Source organism: Prionailurus bengalensis, chromosome B3, assembly GCF_016509475.1.
Source record: "Prionailurus bengalensis isolate Pbe53 chromosome B3, Fcat_Pben_1.1_paternal_pri, whole genome shotgun sequence".
In the NCBI taxonomy this organism is placed as follows: Eukaryota; Metazoa; Chordata; class Mammalia; order Carnivora; family Felidae; genus Prionailurus; species Prionailurus bengalensis.
Window position 1 is genome coordinate 59,025,912 of NC_057355.1, and position 26,758 is coordinate 59,052,669.

The following is a 26,758-nucleotide window of genomic DNA, read 5'->3' on the forward strand; positions in this document are numbered from 1 at the left end:
TGGTTTCTATGCAAGAAATATTCAACTGAATGTGACTGAGATAAAATGTTCAAGAGCAATAATATTTAATATGCTTCAGGAAAAGGTCATTAACATTTAGTTTAGATTTTTTTTTAATTTACAAGTTCAGAAGAGTTTAACCACAAATACAAATATAAATATAAATAAAGAGAAGTTACCATATGGGAAAAACAGAATTTTCAAATGCTAATGCTGAGATTAGTGTTAAAATTTTGTATTATAAAGTTTGAGTCATGAAGAAAGACCAGGGCCCACATATACCCAAATGATCCAAACACTTAAAAAAAGTGCATTTTCTTTAGTTAATTGTACAGTTGATATGCACTTCCTAGGTGAAAGTATAGTTTTGTTTTATTTTATTTTTTTCAAGTTTGGACTGCTTTATAGAGAGAATCCCAAGCAGGCTCTGTGCTGTCAGTACAGAGCCCAATGTGGGGCTCAATCTCACAAACTATGAGATCATGACCTGAGTTGAGATCAAGAGTCAGACACTCAACTGACTGAGCCACCCAGGTGCCCTGGAGAAAGTACAGTTTTAAAAAGATGATAGCTTCACAAAAAATATATATCATTTACAAATCTTCAAAAAGTACTAAACCCAACAGATTCGACACAGTATGACCATATGAATAAAGATAAGAAGTTGCTCTCTTGAAATCATCATATCTCATTACTATTTTAGCTTTTTTAGAAAACAAGCCAAGCATGTTGGCTTGTTTCTGGGTTCTCTTTGCAGATCTACTGTCACTTATATCTGTCACAGGCTACAGCATATACCATTGTGAAACAGTGGGAAAGCCCTGGCTTGGAAAATCAAGACAGTTGTGTTCTAGTCCTGTTTTGGCAACCAACTAGTCACCCTAGACAAGACATGCTCTCAAGGCCTTCACTTCCTCATTGTGCTCCAAGGTCCTTTCCAGCACTGTGATTCTAAGGTGACTTGAGGATTCATTCCAGAGGATACAACACTCATTTACATTAAATTCCTATTGGTACATGTTATCAGGAACTGTCCACACATGAAGTCTGAATCATTAAAGTGCTTCACTCTGTATTTTTCAAGCCAGAAACAGTAATTCAGAACTAAACAGTAACATTCTAATTTTTTAATTAAAATAATATGATCAGAATCATAAAACTTAACATTGAATCTAGAAAAACATATATAATTAATTGAATGTTAAAGCCAAAAGAGCATCTGGCAGAGAGGGAGAGAGAGAAAGACTGAGACTTCTTATAAAGTGTTTTTATGACATTTACTCTATAACAACTGTGTACTCAGGATTTGTGGACATAACATTACAAACTGGGGAGAAAATCCAGCCCAAATGTCAAAACACAGAGCCAAAATGATTCTGAATTTCCTTAAAAACACATTTTGAGAAGGAAAGAGAAAAATTCTTCCCCATTTCCCCAATCCCCTTGTCCCAGGGGGAGAGTGTAAAATTATGTACATCTTTGCTAATATTTTATAAAAAACAAATAACTAGATATAAGTACAATTTAACTTATTATTTTCTCTTCAATTTGCTTTTTATAGCTGACATGTTAATTTCATTTTGAACATGGTATGCCAAATATCCTGAGCTTCCAGGAATAAAGTCACGTAGCTCCCCAAGGAATTTCTTCATGGAATCAATTGATATATAACCTACAAAATTAAAAATATATATACATTTGAAATCCCATTGTACTATTACACTATTTGTTTTTCAATGTCTTTATTAGAATTAAGATTTTTAAATAATGTTTTTAGAAAGAAGTAAAAAGGAGAAATAATACCAGTGAGAAGATTCTCCATGAAACTTGATAATTATTAGAAACACCTTTCTTCCCAATTCTCCACTCCGTCCAACCTTCTACCTCCTTTTATTTTATTTTAAATGTTTATGTATTATTGAGAGACAGAGAGACACAGAGCATGAGCAGGGGAGAGGTGGAGAGAGGGGGAGACACAGAATCTGAAGTAGGCTCCAGGCTCTGAGCTGTCAGCACAGGACACGGGGTTCAAACTCACAAACTGTGAGATCATGACCTGAGTCCAAGTCGGTCGCCCAAACAACTGAGCCACTCAGGCGCCTCTACCTCCTTTTAAAACACAAATATTTCGGGATGCCTGGGTGGTTCAGTAGGTTAAATGTACAACTTTGACTCATGTCATGATCTTGCAGTTCGTGGGCTCAAGCCCTGCATTGGGCTCTGTGCCAACAGCTGAGAGCCTGGAGCCTGCTTTGGATTCTGCATCTCCCTCTCTCTCTGCCCCTCCCCTGCTCACACTCCGTCTCTCTCTGTCTCTCAAAAATGAATAAATGTAAAAATATTTTTTTAAATAATAAATAAAACACAAATTTTGATTACCCACTTTGACTACTGAGAGTGTAATGTCCAGGTTGGGGATAAAACATAAAGTACTTACACTAAAATAACTGGGAAATGTATCTGGCTTAGAGTGTAATCACTCAGAACTATCTATCCAACTAGCTACTAACAGCATCAACAGCTCATCTTCACCAGCAGAGCTGGGAACACTTTCCTGCATGGCTAACACTGGGATAACATTGTTTAATAAGAAATTAAGGAAAGCCAGTATTACTGCTTAGTCAACAAGGGTTTTGGGTGTGAGTAATTTTGATGTCATTAATAATCTGAAATTGATAAGAGTATCAAAAAACACCCACCTAGAATGCAGAGAGCTTAAGGACTCAATAACATTAAGCAATATTACCTTGATAGCAACTGCTTATCTGAGTGATTATATTTTAAGTGTATTGTGTTTGTAGTTTATATTAAAACTGAAACCTAGTTTAAAAGTAAATACTGTATGAGAAAAACTCTGATAGAGCTCAAAGATGATTGAGTTTAAAACACCACCATCAACATGTGGTACATATGCATATAATTTGATTGCTTCTAATAATAGATAATAAATTCACAGCTAATAAATTAACTATGAATTCAATAATATAAAACTGAGTAGTGCCTTTAAAGATATTTTAATCATAATCATTTACTTCAGAAAATCTCTTGAAGTACTATCACTACACTCTACGTGGTTCATGATTTTTGCCTAATGACTAGGTTCTGTATAAAATAAACTAGTGCAGAAAAATATTAACATTTAGTTAACTGCACATATACACAGTATGTGAAGTTTCTAAAGATATGTATGAGGATAGGAGTTTTAAAAATAATTATTACATTGATAAAAATATTCCTATAATTATAAGAAGGACATTTATGCATCAGAAATAGATTATTGTAGCAGTTTTGAAGTAATTATGACTTTTGGCTGAAGTCAACTGATGCCCAATTTATACTAGCTTAAACAAAAAGGGAGTGTACTAGAAAGACATTGCCATATCAACCAAGCTTGTGAAGAAGGCAGACATGTTGCTGGGCCTCAGAAGTAACTAGCTCTCATTGTTGTCTCTTACTGGTATCCAGTTTTTCTCTAAATGTTAATTTCATTTTCCTTTCTTGAGGCAAGTTGGCTTTAGTAGAAAACATGGGCCCCCACTGCTCCCAGGTTTTGTATCTTAGAGCTATGGTTACCTGAATGAGAATGATTTGACTGGCTGCATTCCATGTCAAAAAATCTAGAGAAAAGCTGTGACTGGCCCAACTTAAATCAGGTAATCGTTCCCAAAGCAACTGTTAGAGGCGAAGAGCAAGCTCATGTTTTAGAAAATGACTGTTTCTGTGTAACCCAGATGAACTGGGGGGTGGGGCAGGGGGGCGAGAAAAGAGAGTTCCTAGGAAAGGTATTCTTGGTGGAGGATTCCTTAAGTGTCTGTGGTAACCAGCCTCCCAAATGGCCCTAAATGATCCCTATCTCTTAGTGTTCACAAGTTTCTGTAGTCTCTGGAAGGAGATTCTGTATTTGGGTTGGTCTTTGTGACCAATAGCACATGGCCGAAGTGATGGTTTGTCACTTCTAAGAGTAGGATATAAAAAGCACAGTGGCTTCTGTCTTGGGTAGGCTCTTTTCCTCTTGCAGTTCTCTCTCTGAGGAAAGCAAGCTACCATGATGTGAACAGTCCTTATGGATAGGCCCACTTGATGAGGAGTAGGGCCTTGAGCCAAAAATCAGCAAAGACCCAAGCCTGTCAACAACCACATGAGTGAGCTTTGAAATGTATTTACCAGTTCTAGTTGTGCCTTGGAGTAACTGTAGCCTGGCTAACAACTTGACTGTAACCTTGTGAAAGACTCTGAGACAGAAATATCTAAGATGCTCCTGGATTCTTGGCCCTCAGAAACTATCAAGTAATAAATGTTCATTGTTTTAAAACTGCTAACTTTTAGAGCAATTTGTTACATAGTAATAGATAACTAATAAAGTACCTATGATAGGTTCCCAAATTTTTAATTATCAGAACTTTTTGGTTTGAAAATTTTGCCTGCAAGATATTTACTATTTTTTTTATTAATAATACATGTAGCTATCAATCAGAACTTCTTCTGATAACCAGTGGTATCAGACTGAAAGAATTTAATTCCAGTCAAAAGCAAAAACCAAACAAAAAACAGACCAAAAAAAAAAAAAATCCTTTGATATTTTATAGGACATTTGGCACTATCTGAAGACATATTTCGTTGTCACAATTTGGGGCCACTGGGCTCTAGGGCATAGCTCCAATTTGTATTTTCTGCAACCTAACATCTAATTAGTTCTATTTTAAGAGATTTAACATTCATTGAGCTAAATCTAACCCGTTTTGAGGAAGAGACAATTAAGTTATAGTCACAGAAATTACTACCACTGCCTAAATTAGAACTGTCATTCACTACATTCCAACAAGTTGTTCCTTCCTGTACAAGCAGATGGGCATGATTTTAAAAAAGGAAGTACTTGTCATTTTATATCAAAATTAAAGACAAATGAATTATCTCTAAAAATTGAAACTTTCTTCCAAGAAAGTGCTATAAAATTTTAACATAGGGGCGCCTAGATGGCTCTATTGGAAAAGCATGTGACTCTTGATCTTGGGGTCATGAATTTGAGCCCCACGATGGGTGTAAAGATTACTTAAGAAAAATAAATAAAATTTTTTGTAATTTTTATTTAATTTTTTAATTTACATTCAATTTAGTTAGCATATAGTGCAACAATGATTTCATGAGTAGATTCCTTAATGCCCCTTACCCCTTTAGCCCATCCCCCTCCCACAACCCCTCCAGCAACCCTCAGTTTGTTCTCCATATTTATGAGTCTCTTATGTTTTCATTCCCTTCCCTGTTTTTATATTATTTTCGCTTCACTTCCCTTATGTTCATCTGTTTTGTATCTTAAAGTCCTCATATGAGTGAAGTCATATGATATTTGTCTTTTTCTGACTGACTACCCTCTAGTTCCATCCACATAGTTGCAACTGGCAACATTTCATTCTTTTTGATTGCCGAGTAATACTCCATTGTATATGTATATACCACATCTTCTTTATCCATTCATCCATCGATGGACATTTGGGCTCTTCCCATACTTTGGCTATTGTTGGTAGTGCTACTATAAACATTGGGGTGTATGAGCCCCTTTCGAAACAGCACACCTGTATCCCTTGTATAAATACATATTAGTGCTATTGCTGGGTATAGGGTAGTTCTATTTTTAATTTTTTTGAGGAACCTCCATACTGTTTTCCAGAGTGGCTGCACCAGTTTGCATTCCCACCAGCAGTGCAAAAGAAATCCTCTTTCTCTGCATCCTCGCCAAAATCTGTTGGTGCCTGACTTGTTAGCCATTCTGACAGGTGTGAGGTGGTATCTCATTGTGGTTTTGAGTTGTATTTCCCTGATGATGAGTGATGTTGAGCATTTTTTCCTGTGTCGGTTGACCATCTGGATGTGTTCTTTGGAGAAGTGTCTACTCATGTCTTTTGCCCATTTCTTCACTGGATTATTTGTTTTCTGGGTGTTGAGTTTGGTAAGTTCTTTATAGATTTTGGATACTAACCCTTTATCTGATATGTCATTTGCAAATATCTTCTCCCATTCCACAGGTTGCCTTTTAGTTTTGCTGACTGTTTCCTTTGCTGTTTAGAAGCCTTTTATTTTGATAAGGTCCCAATAGTTTGTTTTGCTTTTGTGTCCCTTGCCTCCAGAGACGTGTTGAGTAAGAAGTTGCTGTGGCCAAGGTCAAAGAGGTTTTTGTCTGCTTTCTCCTTGAGGATTTTGATGGCTTCCTGTCTTACATTGAGGTCTTTCATCCATTTTGAGTTTATTTTTGTGTATGGTGTAAGAAAGTGGTCCAGGTTCATTCTTCTGCATGTCACCGTCCAGTTTTCCCAGCACCACTTGCTGAAGAGACTGTCTTCATTCCATTGGATATTCTTTCCTGCTTTGTCAAAGATAGTTGGCCATACATTTGTATGTCCATTTCTGGGTTCTCTATTCTGTTCCATTGATCTGAGTGTCTGTTCTTGTGCCAGTACGATACTGTCTTGATGATTACAGCTTTGTGATACAGCTTGAAGTCCGGGATTGTGAAACCAGCTTTGGTTTTCTTTTTCAAGATTGCTTTGGCAATTCTGGGTCTTTTCTGATTCCATACAAATTTTAGGATTGTTTGTTCTAGCTCTGTGAAGAATGCTGGTATTATTTTGATAGGGATTGCATTGGATATGTAGATTGCTTTGGGTAGTATTGACATTTTAACGATATTTGTTCTTCCTATCCAGGAGCATGGAATCTTTTTCCATTTTTGTGTGTGTGTCTTCTTCAATTTCTTTCATAAGCTTTCTATAGTTTTTGGTGTATAGATTTTTCACGTCTTTGGTTAGATTTATTCCTAGGTATTTTATGGTTTTTGGTGCAATAGTAAATGGGATCGATTCCTTGATTTCTCTTTCTGTTTCTTCATTGTTGGTGTATAGGAATGCAACCAATTTCTGTGCATTGATTTTATATTCTGCCTTTTGCTGAATTCATGGATCAGTTCTAGCAGTTTTTTGGTGGAATCTTTTGGGTTCTCCATATAGAGTACCATGTCATCTGCGAAGAGTGAAAGTTTCACCTCCTCCTGGCCAATTTGGATGCCTTTTATTTCTTTTTATTTCTCAATCATGTCTGGTTGCTGAGGCTAAGACTTCCAATACTATGTTGAATAACAGTGGTGAGAGTGGACATCCCTGTCTTGACCTTGACCTTGGGGGAAAGCTCTCAGTTTTTCCCCATTGGGGATGATATTAGGGGTGGGTCTTTCATATATGGCTGTTATGATCTTGAGGTATAATCCTTCTATCCCTACTTTCTTACAAGTTTTTATCAAGATGGGATGCCGTATTTGGTCAAATGCTTTCTCTGCATCTATTGAGAGGCTCATGTGGTTCTTGTCCTTTCTTTTATTAATGTGATGAACCACATTGATTGTTTTGTGGATATTGAACCAGCCCTGCATCCCAGGTATAAATCCCACTTGGTCGTGGTGAATAATTTTTTAAATATATTATTGGATCTGGTTGGCTAATATCTCGAGTATTTTTTCATCCATGTTCATCAAGGTATTTGGTCTATAGTTCTCCTTTTTAGTGGGGTCTTTGGTTTTGGAATCAAGGTAATGCTGGCTTCATAGAAAGAGTTTGGAAGCTTTTCTTCCATTTCTATTTTTTGGAACAGCTTCAAGAGAATAGGTGTTAACTCCTCCTTAAATGTTTGGTAGAATGCCCCTGGAGAGCCATCTGGCTCTGGACTCTTGTTTTTTTGGGAGATTTTTGATTACTAATTTGATTTCTTTACTGGTTATGGGTCTGTTCAAATTTTCTATTTCTTCCTGTTTCAGTTTTGATAGTGTATATGTTTCTAGGAATTTGTCCATTTCTTCCAGATTGCCCATTTTATTGGCATATAATTGCTTATAATATTCTCTTATAATTGTTTTTATTTCTGCTGTGTTGGTAGTGATCTCTCCCTTTCATTCTTGATTTTATTTATTTGGGTCCTTTCCTTTTTCTTTTTGATCAAACTGGCTAGTGGTTTATCAATTTTGTTAATTCTTTCAAAGAACCAGCTGCTGGTTTCATTGATCTGTTCTCCTGGGTTTTTTTGTTTTGATAGCATTGATTTCTGCTGTAATCTTTATTTCCTGTCTTCTGCTGGTTTGGTTTTTTTTTTTGTTTTGTTTTGTTTTGTTTTGTTTTTTCTGTTCTTTTTCTAGCTCTTTAAGGTGCAAGGTTAGGTTGTGTATCTGTGGCCTTTCTTCCTTCTTTAGGAAGGCCTGGATTGCTATATACTTCCCTCTTATGACCACCTTTGCTGCGCCCCAGAGGTTTTGGGCTGTAGTGTTATCATTTTCATTGGCTTCCATGTACTTTTTAATTTCCTCTTTAACTTCTTGGTTAGCCAATTCGTTCTTTAGTAGGATGCTCTTTAGTCTCCAAGTATTTGCTATCTTTCCAAATGTTTAGTGTTTCATAGTGTTGTGGTCTGAAAATACACATGGCATGATCTTGATCTTTTTGTACTTGTTGAGGGCAATAAATAAATAAATTTTTAAAAATAAAATTTTAGGGGCGCCTGGGTGGCGCAGTCGGTTAAGCGTCCGGCTTCAGCCAGGTCACGATCTCGCGGTCCGTGAGTTTGAGCCCCGCGTCGGGCTCTGGGCTGATGGCCCGGAGCCTGGAGCCTGTTTTCGATTTTGTGTCTCCCTCTCTCTCTGCCCCTCGCCCGCTCATGCTCTGTCTCTCTCTGTCCCAAAAATAAATAAACGTTGAAAAAAAAATTTTTTTTTAAAAAATAAAATTTTAATGTAGAAATTTAAAGAAAGAAAATAATTAGTAAGAAAATTTTTAAAAATCAGAAAATTTTACTATTGTTCTACCTATAAAATTAAAAAAAGACTATCACAAGTTAAAATTTTACTTTAAAAATTCTGGCTAATGATTATTTTTTATATTTTTTTTATTATTTTATTTTTATTTTTTATTTTAGAGAGAGAGGCAGGGGGTGGGGAGAGGGACAGAGGGAGGAGAGAGACAGAGAGAGAAAGAGAATCCCGAGCAGGCACTGCACTCAGTGCATAGTCTGACACAGGAGTCAATCCCATGACCCTGGGATCACAGCCTGAGCCGAAGTCAAGAGTCAGATGCTCAACTGACTGAGCCACCCAGGCACCCTGACTAATGATTATTTCTACAGTTCTTTTTCAGTTTGTTTTTAATATAACACTATCATGTCTTTTGAATAGTCAGACAGCAATGAAACATAGAGCAGCATTGTTACGTGTCCAAATCTAAGCATTTGTCTTTATTGTGCTGATTTTAACATTTATCATTGATTTTTTAAAAATGTTATCAAATGTTTGATATGTCCAAATGAACATGGGACATTTACTAACTGGTGGTAGAGTTGCCTGAAAAAAATCAATACCAGTAACATGCCACAACCATGGTTTAAGGGGTACTTGCATTTTATCTGAATGTTTAGGTATAGGGATAAGTCAGGGTAGCAGTCACTATTCCCAATATTAGAACTTAAGTACTTCTACATAGTTCATTGTCCTTTGCAGTCCACATTTACTCCTCAAAGCCCCAGAACTGACTTCTCCGCTATCAAAGCTGGGTAGCAGTTTTCTTTGATGTCCCTCAGATTCAGTCTCAACCTACACATTAAAAGTTCTTTTCAAAGTGTTTTTCTAAAGGCCAATTTATTACTCAGACGAACAGGAGGAAAAAAAAATGAAACAAATGGCTAGACAAAATGGTAAGAAGGAATAATACTATGAAAGAAGACATCTAGGAATCTGTGGACTACTTGCAAGAGGTAGTTTTGACACTCGTAAAGAAAGTGTGAGAAAAATACAAATGATTTTTAAAATGAAATTTCAAAAACCTGTATCTTTTAAGTTGCTGTATTTTAAAGACATTTTTTTTAAATCTCTATTTTAAAAAAAAGATCAATGACATTACTGAATACCACCCAGATCAAAGTATCTAACTATCCACCTCATTTAGCACTATCTAAGTCCCAGAGGCCACTTTTCAACCGGTTCCCTAAGTTCCATCCTCTCACATCAGCCTTAGTAAGCCATTTTTTCTTTACATTGGGCACTAGAAAAGCCAAATATGGAGTCCACGGATACCTGAGAACCTCTCTAAATTATATGTGAAGTTTGTGTATTATGTTTGTGTGTGTGTGTATGCTAGGGAAAGGGGTCTATGTTTCATCAGATTCTCAAAGGAAACTATGATTAGAGTGGTCCATATAATTTATCTTCCAAATTGGTATGCCTGAGAGTAAAAAACTGATGCCAGGACAACAGGCATAAACTGGGACTGTCTTATGTAAAAACATGGATGTATATTCACGCTACCAATAGACCAGTGTTTTAACAGAAAATATGGGGCCTATCTTTGGGTCAATTCTACAGATTTATTTAATGTAAATGATATCTCTTCTATTAGTATATGTAACAGAAGGGACTCTACTTGCCAGGCTAGTACAACAGCAGCTTTATTGTACAAAATATTCTTTTGTTTCTTCCCTACTTGGGTTTTCTCTAAATTTTATTTTAAATTACCTGTTACCATGTTGTTCACTGGATAATTCTGAAGAGGGAAGTACATCTGCTTTTCCATAACTGGAGTCCTTATAAAATGCTTTTCTGTGCTATAAAACAAAACATACAGAAAGTCATATTTATATTTGGGTTTTTTTCCTGAAAAATTATTCCAGGCAGTATGTAATCTATTTGCTCTTTTTTAAAAAAATTTTTTTAAAGTTTATGCAAGGGAGGGGCAAGGGAGGGACAGCTTTAAAGAGAGGGAGAGAAAGAGAATCCTAAGCAGGCTCTGCAATGTCAGTGAGGAGCCTGATGCGGGGCTCGAACCCACAAACCATGAGATCATGACCTGAGCTGAAATCAAGAATCAGATGATCAACTGACTGAACTGCCCTGGCACCCCAATAATCTATTTGCTCTTGATTAGATTTCAGTTTTTGGGTGAAAATGTTAAATGTGAACTTTTGTGCTTCTAAGTAATACAAGGGCCCATTCAGTTTTCCTGGCCACTTGACAAAGCAAATTTTTAATGTAGAAATCTAAGTCTTTTTTTTCAATGTTCTGAAAAGCATAATAATTCAATAATACTTTATAATTAGATAAAATACATATATACATATGTAATCTTAAATATGCTAAAAAAAGCAGAGTGGGTTCTATTTTAAATAATCACAGCATTTTTGTTATTCAGTGTTTAAATAACTGAAACTCTGTCAACTAGTACTTCAATACTGTAATAAATAAAAAATGATATCTGGGAAAATCATGAGGTATACTAAGATTCTGAAGTAACTTCTTAGTTAAAAAGAAAAAAAGTTAAATTATTCCGAGTGTGGTTATATAGTATAATTAATTACATTCTAACTTTTAAGAGCTAAGTAGTTTTCAACTAAAAGATCTTATTTTTTAACTATGCCAAATAACAATGTTTGCTATATTTAGCCTGTATATAATTAATAGCTAATATAATTATGAAAACAAAAACCTCAATAATTAAAAATTGGGGTCATCCTTTATTATTTTCCTTTAAAAATCTAAAATTACAGTTAGTATAGTAAAAACTTTATTTTCAATTTGTTTAAAAATTAGATTTCATCTGAACTCTTCTTCTTCTTCTTTTTTTTTCATCTGAACTCTTCTAAAAGAAACTACGGCTCACTTAGGATAAGATCCTTCAAATAAAGCAAAATAATATTCCCAAAAGAATCAGAAACTGAAAAGGGATAACCTTTATTATTATTTATCAAGGCTCTAAAATTTTTGGCTAAGCAATGAGATGGAGGAGGAGAGGGAAAGAAATGGAAGACATATCTAGTTAAAAGGAAGAAGCAATCTTTCATATTAACAAATTACCCTGAAAAGCCAAGAGAATCAACTGAAATATTTCTAGAATCTTAAAGATTCCAAGTGGGTAGTTATAAGACAAATACTGCCAAATCAATCACTTTACTTTATAACAGTAATAACTAATAAAAAATAAAATGAAAAAAAAAGCTGATCCAATCCACAGCAGCAGCAAAATTCATAAAAATCTATAATAACCAACACAAGAAATATATGATTCTATATGTAGGAAAGTAGGAAACTTTACTCAGATACAGAAAAGAAAAGTAGGGGTGTCTGGGTGGCTCAGTTGGTTAAGCGTCCCACTTTGGCTCAGGTCATGACCTCGCCGCTGGTGAGTTCTAGCCCTGTATTGGACTCTGTGCTGACAGCTGGCAGCATGGAGCCTGCTTCAGATTCTGTGTCTCCTGCTCTGTCTGCCCCTCCCCCGCTCATGCTCTGTTGCTTTCTGTCAAAAGTAAATAAACATTAAAAAAAATTTTTTTTTAAATAAAGAAAAGAAAAATAAAGAAAAACAGAAAACATTCTTCTGGATAGGAATACTGAAAATTATAAAGGCCTAGGGATTCTCAAATTTAAGTTTAACACAATTCTCAATAAAACCCCAAAGGGATTTTAGAGGATAAGAAAAAATAATTCTAAAATTTACCTGAACAACAACATATTAGAAAATCAAATAGGCAGACCGAATGTATAATAGAATGAAAAAAAAAAAATCTAGCAATAATCTTAAAAGACATACAAGATTTGTATGAAAAAAATATGAAAATGTTCCTTAAGGGCCAAAAAGAAAATTTAAACAAGTGGGGGAAAAAAATACCATTTTCTTAGATAGAAAGATTTGGTATCAAAGATAGTCTCCTTAAGTTAATCTATAAATTTTTTTTGTAATGTCACTAAAAATAATAATTTTTAAAAATATTAACAAGGTCGTTCTAAAATTCAAATAGAAAAATAAACCAGAAAGAATAGCTAAGCATTAGGTAAAAACTAAGTAAGTACAAATAAACTATGGATTTAATTAATTATAAAAAATAAAATAAAAATAAAAGTCTTCTGTAAAAACAAAAAGAATAGCTAAGAAAATCTGAAAAAGAGTAAAGAAGAGAAACTAGCACTAGATATTAAATCATATTATAACTAACTAAAACAGAGTGGTGCTGTTGTATAACAAATGAATGGAATATAAAAATATAAAATCCAGAAATAGACCCAAATACTTACAGGGAACTAACCTATAATAAAGGTGGCATTTTAAGACAGTGAGGGAAAAGATGAATTATTGAATCAATAGCCACAAGTAGGGTAGCTATCTGTAGGAAAAAAAGAAAAAGAAAGTACATCCCCACCTCATATCTTATGTCAAGATATACTCCAAATGTGTCACAGATTTAAATTGGAAGATAAAGTCATCATTAAGAAGAAACCATAGCAAAAAATAATGATGATAATAATCTTTTTAAAAATTCTTTTAATGATTATTTATTTTTAAGAGAGAGACAGAGCATGAGCAGGGGAGGGGCAGAGAGAGAGGGAGACGCAGATTCTGAAGCAGGCTCCAGGCTCTGAGCTGTCAGCAGAGAACCCAATGCAGGGCTTGAACTCACAAGCTGTGAGATCATGACCTGAGCCGAAGTTGGACACTTAACGGACTGAGCCACCCAGGCATTCCACTGATGATAATAATCTTAAGAGTAGGAAGACTCTCCTAAGTACAATACAAAACCCAGAAAGCCATTAAAGAAAATGTTAAAAGTATGAATGTATACAGTAAAACATTTCTGCATGACAAAACCTAACTTTTTTTTAATGTTTATATTTGAGAGAGAGAGAGGGAGCAGGGGAGAGGCATAGAGAGAGAGAGGAAGACAGAAGATAGGAAGTGGGCTCTGTGCTGACAGCAGAGATCCCAGTGCAGGGCTTGAACCCACAAACCATGAGACCATGTCCTGAGCCGAAGCTGGACGCTTAACCAATTGAGCCACCCAGGCACCCTCAAAACTTAACATTTTTTTTTTTTAATTTTTTTTCAACGTTTATTTATTTTTGGGACAGAGAGAGACAGAGCATGAACGGGGGAGGGGCAGAGAGAGAGGGAGACACAGAATCGGAAACAGGCTCCAGGCTCCGAGCCATCAGCCCAGAGCCCGACGCGGGGCTCGAACTCACAGGCCGCGAGATCGTAACCTGGCTGAAGTCAGACGCTTAACCGGCTGTGCCACCCAGGCGCCCCAAAACTTAACATTTTTAAAGTCAAAGATGGGGACGCCAGAGTGGCTCAGTCGTTTAAGTGTCCAGCTCTTGGTTTTAGCTCAGGTCATGATCTCACAGCTTTGTGTGTTGACCTCACAGCTTTGTGGGTTCTAGCCCCAAGTTGGGCTCTGCGCTGACTGTGTGGAGCCTGCTTAGGATTCTCACTCTCCCTCTCTCTCTGCCCCTCCCCAACTTGCACTCTCTCTGTCTCTCTCAAATAAATAAACACATAAAAAATAAAGTCAAAAGACAATAGGCTAGGAATTATTAATTGTAATTTATTTCACAAAGAAGTAATTCTCCTAAAAGGTAAAGGGTTCTTATCAAAAAATAAAAATAAAAATAAAACTCAATCGATAGGAAAATGTGCAAAGGATATGAACAAACAGTTCACAGAAAAGGAGATACAAGTGATTCTCAAACATCTGAAGACACTCAGCCTCATTCATAATAATAACAATTCAAACAAAACTAGAGTGAGATACCATTGTATACCTATTAGATTGGCAAAAACCAAAATATATGATAGCACACTGTATTGGAGAAGATGGTGCAGGTGAAAGAAGGGTGACTAACTATCCCAGTTTACCCTGGATTTAGGGGTTGCTCAGGAGACAGAGCTTTTCAGTGTTAAAACCAAGACAATCCTTAGCAAACCTGGATGTTTGTTGGTAAACAAACCTGAGAAAGGCACTTTTAAATATAACCAGTAGGAGCATAAATTGGTTTTACCTATATGGAAAGTAATTTGATAAGACCTATCAAGGATACAAATCTGCATACCTTTTGACCTAGCAATTCACCTCCTAAGAATTACCCTACAGATACTTGCACACATACAAAATGACATTACATGATCATCCACTGAAGCACCACTTTTAATAGCAAACTAGAAATGACTTAACAGTCCACTGAAATAAGGGACTAGGTAAATAAATTATGACAAATTCATACCGTGGAATACTATACAGTACAAAAATGAAAAAGCTCTTTATGTAATAATATGGAATGATCTCTAAGGTAAAATGATTGAGTGAAAGAAGGCAAGGGACTGAACAGGGCTTATAGTCTATCACTATTTGTGAGAAAAAGGAGAAATGAAAATATTTATATTAATTTGCTAGTATATGCACATATAAGAAACTAGTAATAATGGTTGCTTCTGAGAGAGCAATTGGCTTGCTAGGGACCAGTATTTTCACAGTGTCCCCTTTTGTATATATTAGATTTTGATAATTAAAATTTGAAAATAGAATAATATGTAGGCATGAAGAACTGAGGAAAAGATTTTTAAAAGGAGAATAATCAGTTTGGGACTTGCCTTGTCAGGTATTAAGATACGTAAATAAAGTTATATAATTTAAAAGAATATTATGTTGAGAGAGAAATAGATCCACAGATTAATGGAATAAAACAGTCTAAAAATAGATCTCCATATACGTAAAAACAACCTATGACAAAGGGAAATTACCCATCAATTAGAAATAGATTTATTATTCAAAAAACCCCGTGGAAATTTCTTATTTGTAAAACAAAATCAATTTTGATCTCCTACTACCATAAACCAAAATAAATATCTGCAGAATTTAAAACTGATTTTACATTTGAATGGGCAAGAACTTTTCCAAGTATAAAAGCAATAGAAGAAATTATAAAGGAAAAGTGATCAGTTTAATGGTACAAAAATTTAAACTTGTATCTCTAAAATAGTATAAGCCAGACAACAAACTGAGGATAAAATGTGACAAACTGGCAAAAGGATAATATAGCTATTATATAAAGTTGTCAGACAAGTTGATAAGAAAAACAATGAGACCCCACACACACAAAAAAAGGGAGAAAGAATAAAAACTAACCACAGAAAAGGAAATATAAAATGCTAATAAACAAATTCAAAAAGGCTCAAAGCCATTAGTAATCAAAGAAAAATAAAAATTAAAACAAAATGTATTCGTATAAAATAGCAAGAAATGTACTAATGTTAGTGGTTATCTCCAAGTGGTGCGGTTGTTTATAATTTAAATTTTCTTTATTTTATTTTCTATTTTGACAAATCACACGCATTAAGTTTCCAACAGAATAATTAAATTCATGCAATTTTCAGAAGATTTTGGGAACATATTGAGAAGTGAAAATAGCATAGTGATTAAGAGTTTGGATTCTGGATCAGCTAGACTTAGCTTCAAATTCAGTTTCACTATGTAAGTAATGTTGGGTGACAGCTCTCTGAACCTGTTTCCTCAATTGTAAAATGAGGCTAAGAGTATTTACCTATCTTATAAGGTTATGAGAATCAAATGAACTGATTAGCTCACAGGTGTCTTGTTTTTAGCAAGTGTTTGTTTTTTTTTTTTTAATTTTTTTTTCAACGTTTTTATTTATTTTTGGGACAGAGAGAGACAGAGCATGAACGGGGGAGGGGCAGAGAGAGAGGGAGACACAGAATCGGAAACAGGCTCCAGGCTCCGAGCCATCAGCCCAGAGCCTGACGCGGGGCTCGAACTCACGGACCACGAGATCGTGACCTGGCTGAAGTAGGACGCTTAACCGACTGCGCCACCCAGGCGCCCCTTTTTTTTTTTTTTTTTTTTTTAAATTTTTTTTTCAACATTTTTATTTATTGCAAGTGTTTAATAACAGGTTCATCACTTAGTATTCAGTATCACTAGTAGTATGACAACAAAAATATATGCTGAGCAGGTTCAAAGTATTTATCTATGTTCACACTGCACCCTCTGGTGGTTCCACAAAGAAAAGGCTCTAGGTTAGATACCTACCTAAGGTATCTATCTATTCATATCTTTTGTCTATTGTTATTGTTTTTAGATTGGACATATTTTCCCCAGATTTGTAAGCCTCCTTTGTATTTTTTTTTTAATTTTTTTTTCAACGTTTATTTATTTTTGGGACAGAGAGAGACAGAGCATGAACGGGGGAGGGGCAGAGAGAGAGGGAGACACAGAATCGGAAACAGGCTCCAGGCTCTGAGCCATCAGCCCAGAGCCTGACGCGGGGCTCGAACTCACGGACCACGAGATCGTGACCTGGCTGAAGTAGGACGCTTAACCGACTGCGCCACCCAGGCGCCCCAGCCTCCTTTGTATTTTTTAAAGAAACTAGTTTTTGTCAGATGTTTTTCCCCAGTGTATATTTTTCTTTTGACTTGATTTATGGTATTTTTATTGCCACATACAAGTTTAAAATATCTGTGGTAGTCAAACTTAATCTTTTCCTCTATGGCTTCTGTGTTTTGCAGGACAACCATTTCTTGAAGAATTTATGTATCTGATATCTTTTCTAGTCAAGTGAATCACTGGGAGTTACCTTTTATTTTCGATTTCCCAGTCTTCTCTTACAAGGTCCTTAAGAATATCTTCATGGTCTTACCTCCTCTATTTTTATTTTTCTGCCTCTCTTTACCAGTTTCTTGTCTCAAAAAGCATAACAAGTAAATTCAAAGGAGTGCTATACATAGATATCCCAAGCCTTAAAATATTGATTCTCAGACTTAAGTGGTAGAATATCTAGAAGTCGACCATGAAACAATGTTTTACTAAACTTAATTAAATACAAAACTTTGGGTAAATTAGATAACAACTAACTTTAAATTATAACAAATCAAATAGTAGGTACAAAAGGTATAAGAAAAAATTATGGAAGAAAAACTTAAAATTGAAAAAACTATATAAAATAAACCCGTTTTTATATTGAAGAGAGACAGCTACTATTGGATCATTTTTATTTCAGCAATCAAATACCAGACATTTGAAAAGCCAGTACTCTCTGTGAGTATTTGAAAGCCATGGAACTGGAAAATACAGAATTAGGACTAGATTACGAATAAGACTGAAACAAAAGGGGCCTCTCATAGATTGGTTCTAACACAATGGCAAGTCCATGATTGTATTTTTAATTTCTTGAACCAAAGTGACTACATCACAAACAATTTAGAAAGGAAGGGGGAAAATCACTTAGAACTTCCCATCCTAATAAAATTACTGCTAATATATAGTATATTTCCCTATTTAGAAAATATTTAAAAAGTGATATAACAGCACTACTCATACATAAATTCTTGTTTCTTTTCTGCAAGAATAGTCTAGCATAGTGGTTGGCTCTGGAATTAGACTGACCCAGTTCAAATCCAACTTTTCCCCACTTAATAATAAAAGTTTATATGGCTTTGGGCAAATTAATCTATCTAACCATAGATTTATTTTTCTGTAAAATGGCAACGGTAATAATTATAGTATCAATCTTGTAAGAAGATGGTGAAAATTAGAGGCGCTTGGGTGGCTCAGTCGGTTAAGCGTTCCATTTTGTCTCAGGTCATGATCTCCCAGATCGTGGATTCAAGCCCTGAATTGGGCTCTGTGCTGACAGCTCTGAGCCTGGAGCCTGATGCAGATTCTGTGTCTCCCTCTCTCTCTGCCCCTACCCGACCCATGCTCGGTCTCTCTGTCTTTCAAAAATAAACGTTAAAAAAAAATTTTTAAAGAAAAGAAGACAGTGAAAATTAAATGAGATAAACACAGTTAGTGCTCCAAGATGCCTACATTGAATTGAATCTCAATGAAGTAGATGAATTCAATACCTTTTGGATAGTTCTTTTTTGTGATATATTGCTAGTTCACTGCTTTCCTTAAGGTCCTCAATTTCCTTTGGTGTTACTTCATCATGCTGTGGATAGCAAAAGAAATCACATTTTTAAAAATCACATCAATGATCCGATCAAATGTTTTTTCAGAAAGCAAAAAAGTAAATTAGCAATATATACCGAGAGTCTTAACATTTTCATACACTTAGGTACATTCAATCTAGTTTGGTGTCAAAAACTTACAAAATTTTGTACACACACACAATTATACTATTTGTTTTTAGGGATATGTGACGAAGACCAGAATTGTTAAAATATCAGCTGTGGTTGTAGTAGATAGTAAAATGTGAACTAATTTTATTCTCCTATCAACTTTGGAAATTTTCCCTAATGTGGCCATATTACTTTTTAGTTTAGTGCCTGGGTGGCTCATTCGGTTAAGTGTCGGACTCTTGATTTCAGCTCAGATCATGATATGGTTCATGAGTTTAAGCCTCGCTTTTGCACTGTTAGTGCAGAACATGCATGGGATTCTGTTTTCCTCTCTCTCTGCCCACCCACCCCCACACATGTTCTCTCTCTCTCGCTCAAAAATAAATAAATATTTAAAAGATAAGGAAAAAAACTTATTAATTTAAACTTAAAATTCTTGACTTGAAGATTCCTAGGCTTCCTATAAATTATAGATCAAAACTATGAAGTAAGCTGAACAAATTGTATTTTCCCTTCAAAATTAAAATGGAGTATTTAGCATGGAGTTATGAAAGAATCAAACATGTATTAAGTTTTTCAAAAAGATTATGTGAAAGTGACTCAGATACTGGTACCTATCACATAATATATTTACTTAATATGCCTTTGGGAAATATCTGTTTATGTCACAAATGTCCAAACAATAACATAACACTCCTCAAATTACTTACCAGATTTATGCATGTTGTTGCCATTCGATGAAGTACCTTCTACTTATATATTCTATGGTTACATTATTATAATTGCCTAATATTCAATATCAATCAATATCTTGAAAGAACAAGTCACTTATCATAAAATCATATAATTTCTAGAGCCAGTCATCAATACAGGCATGTTCTACTAATTTTTTCATAGAAAAAATATTGGACTGGGTTGGAGCAGAGAAAATTTGGTTCCATTTTGCTAATATCTAGTATGTGAACTAAAACAGGTTTTTACCTTCTCTTTACCTCAGGTCTCTCATTTCTAAAACTGAATGATTAAATTAATGAGCTTTAAGGAGCTTTTAGCTCTAAAGTTCTGGCTTACTCAATAATAACTGTCAAATAACAACCATTCTATCACCACTCGCGTCCCTGAAAACAATATGACAAGCCAAGGATTGGATATTTTGATCCTTAGTACAACATAGCCAAAGACACTAAAATAACGGTTATTTTCAGATGATGACAACTTGGGGGAAAAAAAAAACAATTTAATAAAAGGAATACAAAACATATAAGTTAATTGCTTGGCTCCAGAAATATAAAGATTTCTGAAAAATTCCAAACACTGAAAAGTTAAATAATACAGTAAGTAGTATATACCTTTCACCTAGATTCGCAAAGCATTAACATTTTTATCACTCTGCTGGTCCATTTGAAAATACTTGCAGATAATATGACATTTCACTCCTTAATCTTTAACTTGTGTTGTTGGGTTTTTTTAATGTTTATTTATTTTTGAGAGAGAGAGAAAGAGAGTGGAAGCGTGGGAGGGGCAGAGAGAAGGGGACAGAATCCGAAGTGGGCTCTGTGCTGACAGAAGTAAGCCCAATGCATGGCTTGAACTTATGAACTGTGAGATCATGACCTGAGCCAAAGTCTGACAACTGAACCACTAGGTGCTCCTAGCTTGCCTTGGCTTTAAAAAGCATTCTTTTATTTTTATAATGCCACCATCACAATTAAGACAATTAACATTAATTAAATATTACCTACTAGTCCATCTTTAAATTTTTCTGATTGTTCTCAAAATGTCTTTTTTACTTTTTATTTTAAAAATATTCAGAATCGGGGTGCTTGGGTGGTTCAGTTGGTTAAGCTTACAACTCTTGATTTCAACTCAGGTCACAATCCTGAGGTTCATCAGTTTGAGCCCTGCATCAGGCTCTGTGCTGATAGTGCAAAGCCTGCTTGGGATTCTCTCTCTCCATCTCTCTCTGCTCCTCCCCTGCTCGTGTTCACTCTTTCAAAACAAATAAATATTTATTTTTTTAAATATCCAGAATCCAATCAAGGTTTATACATCACACTTGGCTGTATATCTCTTGATCTAGAACAGTGTTCCTGCTTTTTTATTTTTTATGGCATTGTTTTAAAGAGTCTAAGCCAGTTAGTTATTTTGTGATATGTCTCACATTCTGGAATTCTGAGTGTTTACTCATAATTGGATTAAGGTTAATTAGGTTAAACATTTTGAATAAGAACACTTTATAGAAAATATTGTATACTTTTATTATATCACCTCAAGCTGAACATAATGAGAGGTTATTCCAATATTGGTGATGCTAAATTTGACCAGTTGTTTAAGGTGGTATCTGCCAGATCTCTTCATTGTGAAGGCATATCGCTTACCTTTGTAACTACTAAGTAATCTGTGGGGTGATAATTTGAGATCATGGTTTTAACATCCATTAATGACCCTGCCTAAATCAATTATTTTACTGGGGGTGGTAAAATGGGGATTTTATATTCTACCAATGTTTCTATATTTAAATTTTTTAAAGTTTTATTTGTTTTTTGTATTTTGGGTTTTTTTTTTTGTTTTTTGGGTTTTTTTTTTTTTGAGAGAGACAGAGACAGTACAAGCAAGGGAAGGGCAAAGAGAGAGGGAGAGAGAGAATCCCAAACAGGCTCTGTGCTGCCAGCAAGGAGCCAGACATTAGGCTCAAAGCCATGAACCATGAGATCATGATCTGAACCAAAACCAATAGTCAGACACTCAACCAACTGAGTCGCCTAGGCGTCCATGTATTTATTAGTTGCTATTTCATAAAGAAGTTTGTCTTATTCCATGTTTTCTTTCCTTCCTTCCATCACTCCTTCCTTCCTTCCTTTATTCCTCTTCCCACCTCATTTCCTCTCTTCCTTCTGTTCTTATTTTCCTTTCTTTATTCCTTTGGAGCATCACTACTGAATCATGGATTCTTTTAAATTTAATTCATTCCTGTCATTCTTTTTGATGCTCAAATTACCCCAAATTTGGCTATTGCATAAAAATTTTGAAGTAAGTCAAAAGCATAGGCAAATTTGAAGCAGAATAGCCAGAGCTATAAAACAATCAATTTTCAGTTTTGTACACATTTACTGACAGGTGTTATTGAAGATATTTAAGAAATGACACAACAGAGGGATTAGTAAATCAGAATCTATGCTGGCAGTAAGGGTGCCTAGATGGTTCAGTCAGTGGAGTGTACCACTCTTGATCTTGGGGTTGTGAGTTCAAGCCGTGTGTTGGGTGTAGAGATTACTTAATAAAATAAAATAAAATCTTAAAAAAAATTAAAAGGAAGAATGATCTATTCTGGCCATAAAAAACTGGGTAAATACTGTGCACCTATTACTCCCTTAACATTAGTGATAGAAGCAAATTTTCAAATTTTTTACGTGAATAATACAATAAAAATATCTCAATTTCATCAATGTGCCAGTGTAACAACAATGTCAGACTAGATTATATTCAATAAAAGCATGTCCTTTAAATTCTATAATCTGGATCATTGACATTAATATGTCACAAGTAAACATTTTTAAGATTACATTGCTTTCAAAATTTTTTGAAACTGTAGATTCTAACCAAATACCTTTATTTACTCTTACCTTTTCTATCTGAAAATGTTGATCTTGTTCCCAAATAAAGTTACCAAGTTTTCTTCTTATTTCTGTGGTAAGAAAAAAAAATCCAATACTATTTTTTAAAGTAACTTTGTAGAATTTTCTGAAATTTACCTGAAGTCTGAAATTTCTAAGCCAGCATTATTCCACTTGCATCAAACTCACCTAAGATAGTTGTTTAAAATGCAGATTCCTATTGAATCAGATGAATGAGGAGGAGCTCAGGAATTTGCATTTCTAACAAACTCCCCAGATGGTTCCAAAGCATTATAAGAATCATTATTGTAAACTTTTTCTGCTGGAGTATAGGTCTTCATTAGATGTTTGTATCTTTAGGCCAACCATTAATAAAGAAAACAATCTACAGTCAAAATAAAAGGTATAAAATTCCTAAATTTGTAGAGTAGAGGTCCTCAAGAATTCAATAATTTGGTAAAAGAGGAGTGGAAGAGAAACATGTCTAGTGGGCATAGTAGTGTGTGTGTGTGTGTGTGTGTGTGTGTGTGTGTGTGTGTGTGTGTGTGTTATAAAAGTTTATTTATTTTGAGGGGGGAGGGGCAGAGAGAGAGGAAGAGAGAGAGCAGCTCAAGCAGGCTCTGCACTGTCAATGCAGAGCCCAACACGGGGCTCAAACCCACAAACCAGGAGATCATGACATGAGTCAAAGCCAAGAGTTGGATGCTTAACCGACTGAGCCACTCAGGTGCCCCTAGGTCACATTCTTAATGATCTCAAAAGTTTCCATAGTAGCCCACTTGCAGACAAAAAGGTAACATCCCTCTAGACCTATGTCGTCCAATATAGTTGCCACTGTACTAGCTATACATCGCTACCATATTGAAATATATGGCTAGTCCAGATTGAGATGTACTTAAAGTGTAAAATAAAGTCTGGATTTCAAAGATTTAGCATCAAAAAAAGAATGTAAATATCCCAATGATTTTTTATTTGTTATATATTGAAATAATATTTTAGATACATTAGGTTAAATAAATATATTAAAATTAATTTCACCTATTAATTTCATCTATTTTTATTCACTGACTTCTTATTTATACTAGAGAATTTAAAATCAGTATGTGGCTCACATTTGCATCTCACACTTCTACTAGACAATTCTGGGCTAGGTAGATAATAATGTATACTTTTCAATCTTAAAAAGGAGCATGTTTTCACTGAAAACAGATTTCTTTAATTTAAATACATTTTAATGTAAGATGCTAAACTCAAAGACAGGAGTAATAATTTAAAATCAGGTCAGATAGTCATTCTATAATATAAGCCCCATGAAGGTGGATATTCACTGATTTGCACAGTTTTTGAGTAAATTAGTTCGCCTATCCAGTCATTAATTTATTTATATAAATGAATTATTTTGGAACAATTTATTGTTATAACCAGCTCTCACAAAGACATCAACTGTGGAAGGAATCCAATCTTTGGGGTTTCTAAAGCTCTTCTATAGAAATCTTTTTCAAGTTGTTTTGTTTCGTTTTGTGCTTTGTTTTAAATAGTCTGTTTACTGGGACTTTGTTCTAGCTTCAGTCTGTCTTTCTAAGGACAGACACACATATATCAAGAATTGGGTAATAATGCAAGACCTAAAATGGAATATTTAAGGTTACCCCACAAAAGATAGGGAAATGATGTTCCAAGCAGGGAGTACTAAAAGAACCAATCTCAGAAGCAGTTTATTAACTTGCCCTTTATAGGATTGCTGAAATAATTAACATGAAAGTACTTTTATTTTTTTTTTTTAATGTTTATTTATTTTTGAGACAGAGAAAGACAGAGCATGAATGTGGGAGGGTCAGAGAGAGAGGGAGACACAGAATCTGAAACAGGCTCTGGACTCTGAGCTGTCAGCACAGAGCCCGACGTGGGGCTGGAACTCACGGACCGCGAGATCATGACCCGAGCCAAAGTTGGACGCTTAACCGACTGAGCCACCCAGGCGCTCCAGTACTTTTAAAAGTGTAAAGAACAGGGGCACCTAGGTGGCTCAGTCGCTTAAGCGTCCGATTCTTGGCTTTAGTGCAGGTCATGATCTCATGGTTCGTGAATTGGAACTTGCTGAAGTTCACAAAACTAGTAAGTGTTGGATCCTAGCCAGTAGGCACTGTGAGGGCAAGATCTGCTTTTTGTCATATTCTGCACTGAATCCCCAGTATCTGGGTTGAAACCGGACACACAGTAGGAGTTTAGTGAATGTGTGAATGAACAATAAACAAAGCTAGAATATACACCCAAGGAAATGTGATCCCAAGTCCCTTTCCACTTATATTAAATGATGCAAAACACAAATATCTCTGAGAACAAAGCTCAGTAAAGTTGGGTGACCTGGCTGGATTTGGCTAACAGAGATTGGATGACTGATCTTTGCTAACCTTTTTGCAGGCATGCAGGAGGAAGAATGAAGTGACCTAAAGCCACCGAATTTTTTACTTCAGCATTAGCTACTGCAGAGAGATAGTAGGCATGAAAAACTGTAGCATTATCTTCTATGTAATCAAGGCTCTGATATATCCTAGGAGAAACAAAGGGAGATATTTTAGGTTATAAAATAAAGAAGAATTGGGGCGTCTAGGTGGCTCAGTCGGTTAAGCGGCCAACTTCAGCTCAGGTCACGATCTCGGGGTCCGTGAGTTCGAGCCCCGCGTCAGGCTCTGGGCTGATGGCTCAGAGCCTGGAGCCTGTTTCCGATTCTGTGTCTCCCTCTCTCTCTCTGCCCCTCCCCCGTTCATGCTCTGTCTCTCTCTGTCTCAAAAATAAATAAAAAACGTTAAAAAATTAAAAAAAAAAAAAAAAGAAGAATGTATTCAACCTTTCAAAAGAAAGAATAAATGAATGAAAGTAGGGATAATTATGTGTGGGCAATTAGGACACTGGGGAATAAGAGAGTGGGGTGGGGGGCAGCCAGGGTGGTGACCAGACTTCTGCTTTGTAAACATAATGGAACAGCAATGTGAAGGGGGGTCGTAGGTGGGCAGATTGGAGGCAGAGCACCCGGTCTGAAAGCTACTGTTACATTCCGTGCCCGAGGTAATGAGGGCGTGTGCGAAGGTGGTTGCAGTGAGTACGAAGGACTTTTACAGGGTACGTGACCACAGGGTACGTGTTTGGCCACTGACCGATTAACGGGGTGGAGTTGTTATTTCCAAGAAACTCCTATGGTTTTCAGTTTGAGAGCACAGGACTTGGCGCAGGTGTGAGGGGACAAACACGAGATTTGGTTTAAGCATATTGAATGTGATGGGCCTTCAAGGCACCACGTAAACTTGTGGGAGAGACAGCTGGAAACGTAACCCTGGAACTTGGGCGGACTCGTGAACCAAGTAGGAGGCCATGTCGCTGTGTCGGAAAGGAGAAGAGAAAGGTCATTTATATCCCTCCCCGCTTCCCGTCTAGGGCTGAAAACTTGCTCATTTCCAGTCTATTCCTGTGATCGATATTTATTAGGGGCCTGCAACTTCCAACGCCAGCTGCTGACTCATCGTGACCCAACAGGCACTGCCAGGTGGCCTTCAGGTACCTCAGCGTGTCTGGGTGGGAGGCATCACAGCTGAACAGGAAGTCGGCGGCCCTTGGGTCGCTGATGGAGCCCCCTTCGGCCACTGTGGAGGTAAGAGCACAAGGTGAGCCGAGCAACTACCCTGGGACCAAAGCACCAGAGCGAGAAGGGATGCTCAGTTCACCACCTCACCCACCCCTTCCGCCCAGCTGCCTACCCCAGAACTGCCTCAGTTCTCTGCCGACGCTGCGGCAGAACCAACCCCGCTGCCCTTGAAACATGGCGTCCGGCTGCTTTCGGGGATGTGGGGGCGGGGACCTACCGGGGATCGCTGATTGGTCCGAGGTGCAAAGCCACGCTCAATGATTGGTTCTCAGAGTAATGGGCGGGAAAAGCCTGCGGCAAGAAGGTGAGGAGTCTGGCTGGCACTGCTGGAGAGCTGACCGGCTCTGGGGCTGTGGAGAGACCGTTCAGCTTTCCCCTGACGTTGCGGAGAGCGCCTAGTCACGTTGGTGAGTTTTCAACCCTTGGTATGCAAGTTATTGTGCTATTGTTACAGGCATGGGCACAGGTTCTGTGGCATCAAGCGTTATTTTGCAGCAAAACTCATTGTATCATTTCATTTATAAGTGTGTCAGTTACAATCTCTAAAGATAAGGAGTTTCAAAAAAGCAAACCACAATACC

The 26,758-nt window shown here is 36.2% G+C and overlaps 1 protein-coding gene across 1 annotated transcript; it reads right to left on the reverse strand.

Moving 5' to 3' along the window:
• Window positions 1-1,048: 1,048 nt before the first annotated feature.
• Window positions 1,049-26,375, reverse strand: TERB2 (telomere repeat binding bouquet formation protein 2). Its single transcript, XM_043554435.1, has 7 exons — window positions 26,290-26,375; window positions 26,094-26,175; window positions 24,949-25,088; window positions 22,547-22,608; window positions 18,708-18,793; window positions 10,535-10,623; window positions 1,049-1,672 (listed from the first exon to the last, which is right to left on the reverse strand). The coding sequence occupies exons 1-7, from the start codon at window positions 26,351-26,353 to the stop codon at window positions 1,533-1,535; spliced, it is 663 nt and encodes a 220-aa protein (XP_043410370.1). The 5' UTR covers window positions 26,354-26,375; the 3' UTR covers window positions 1,049-1,532.
• Between the last annotated feature and the right edge of the window lie 383 nt (window positions 26,376-26,758).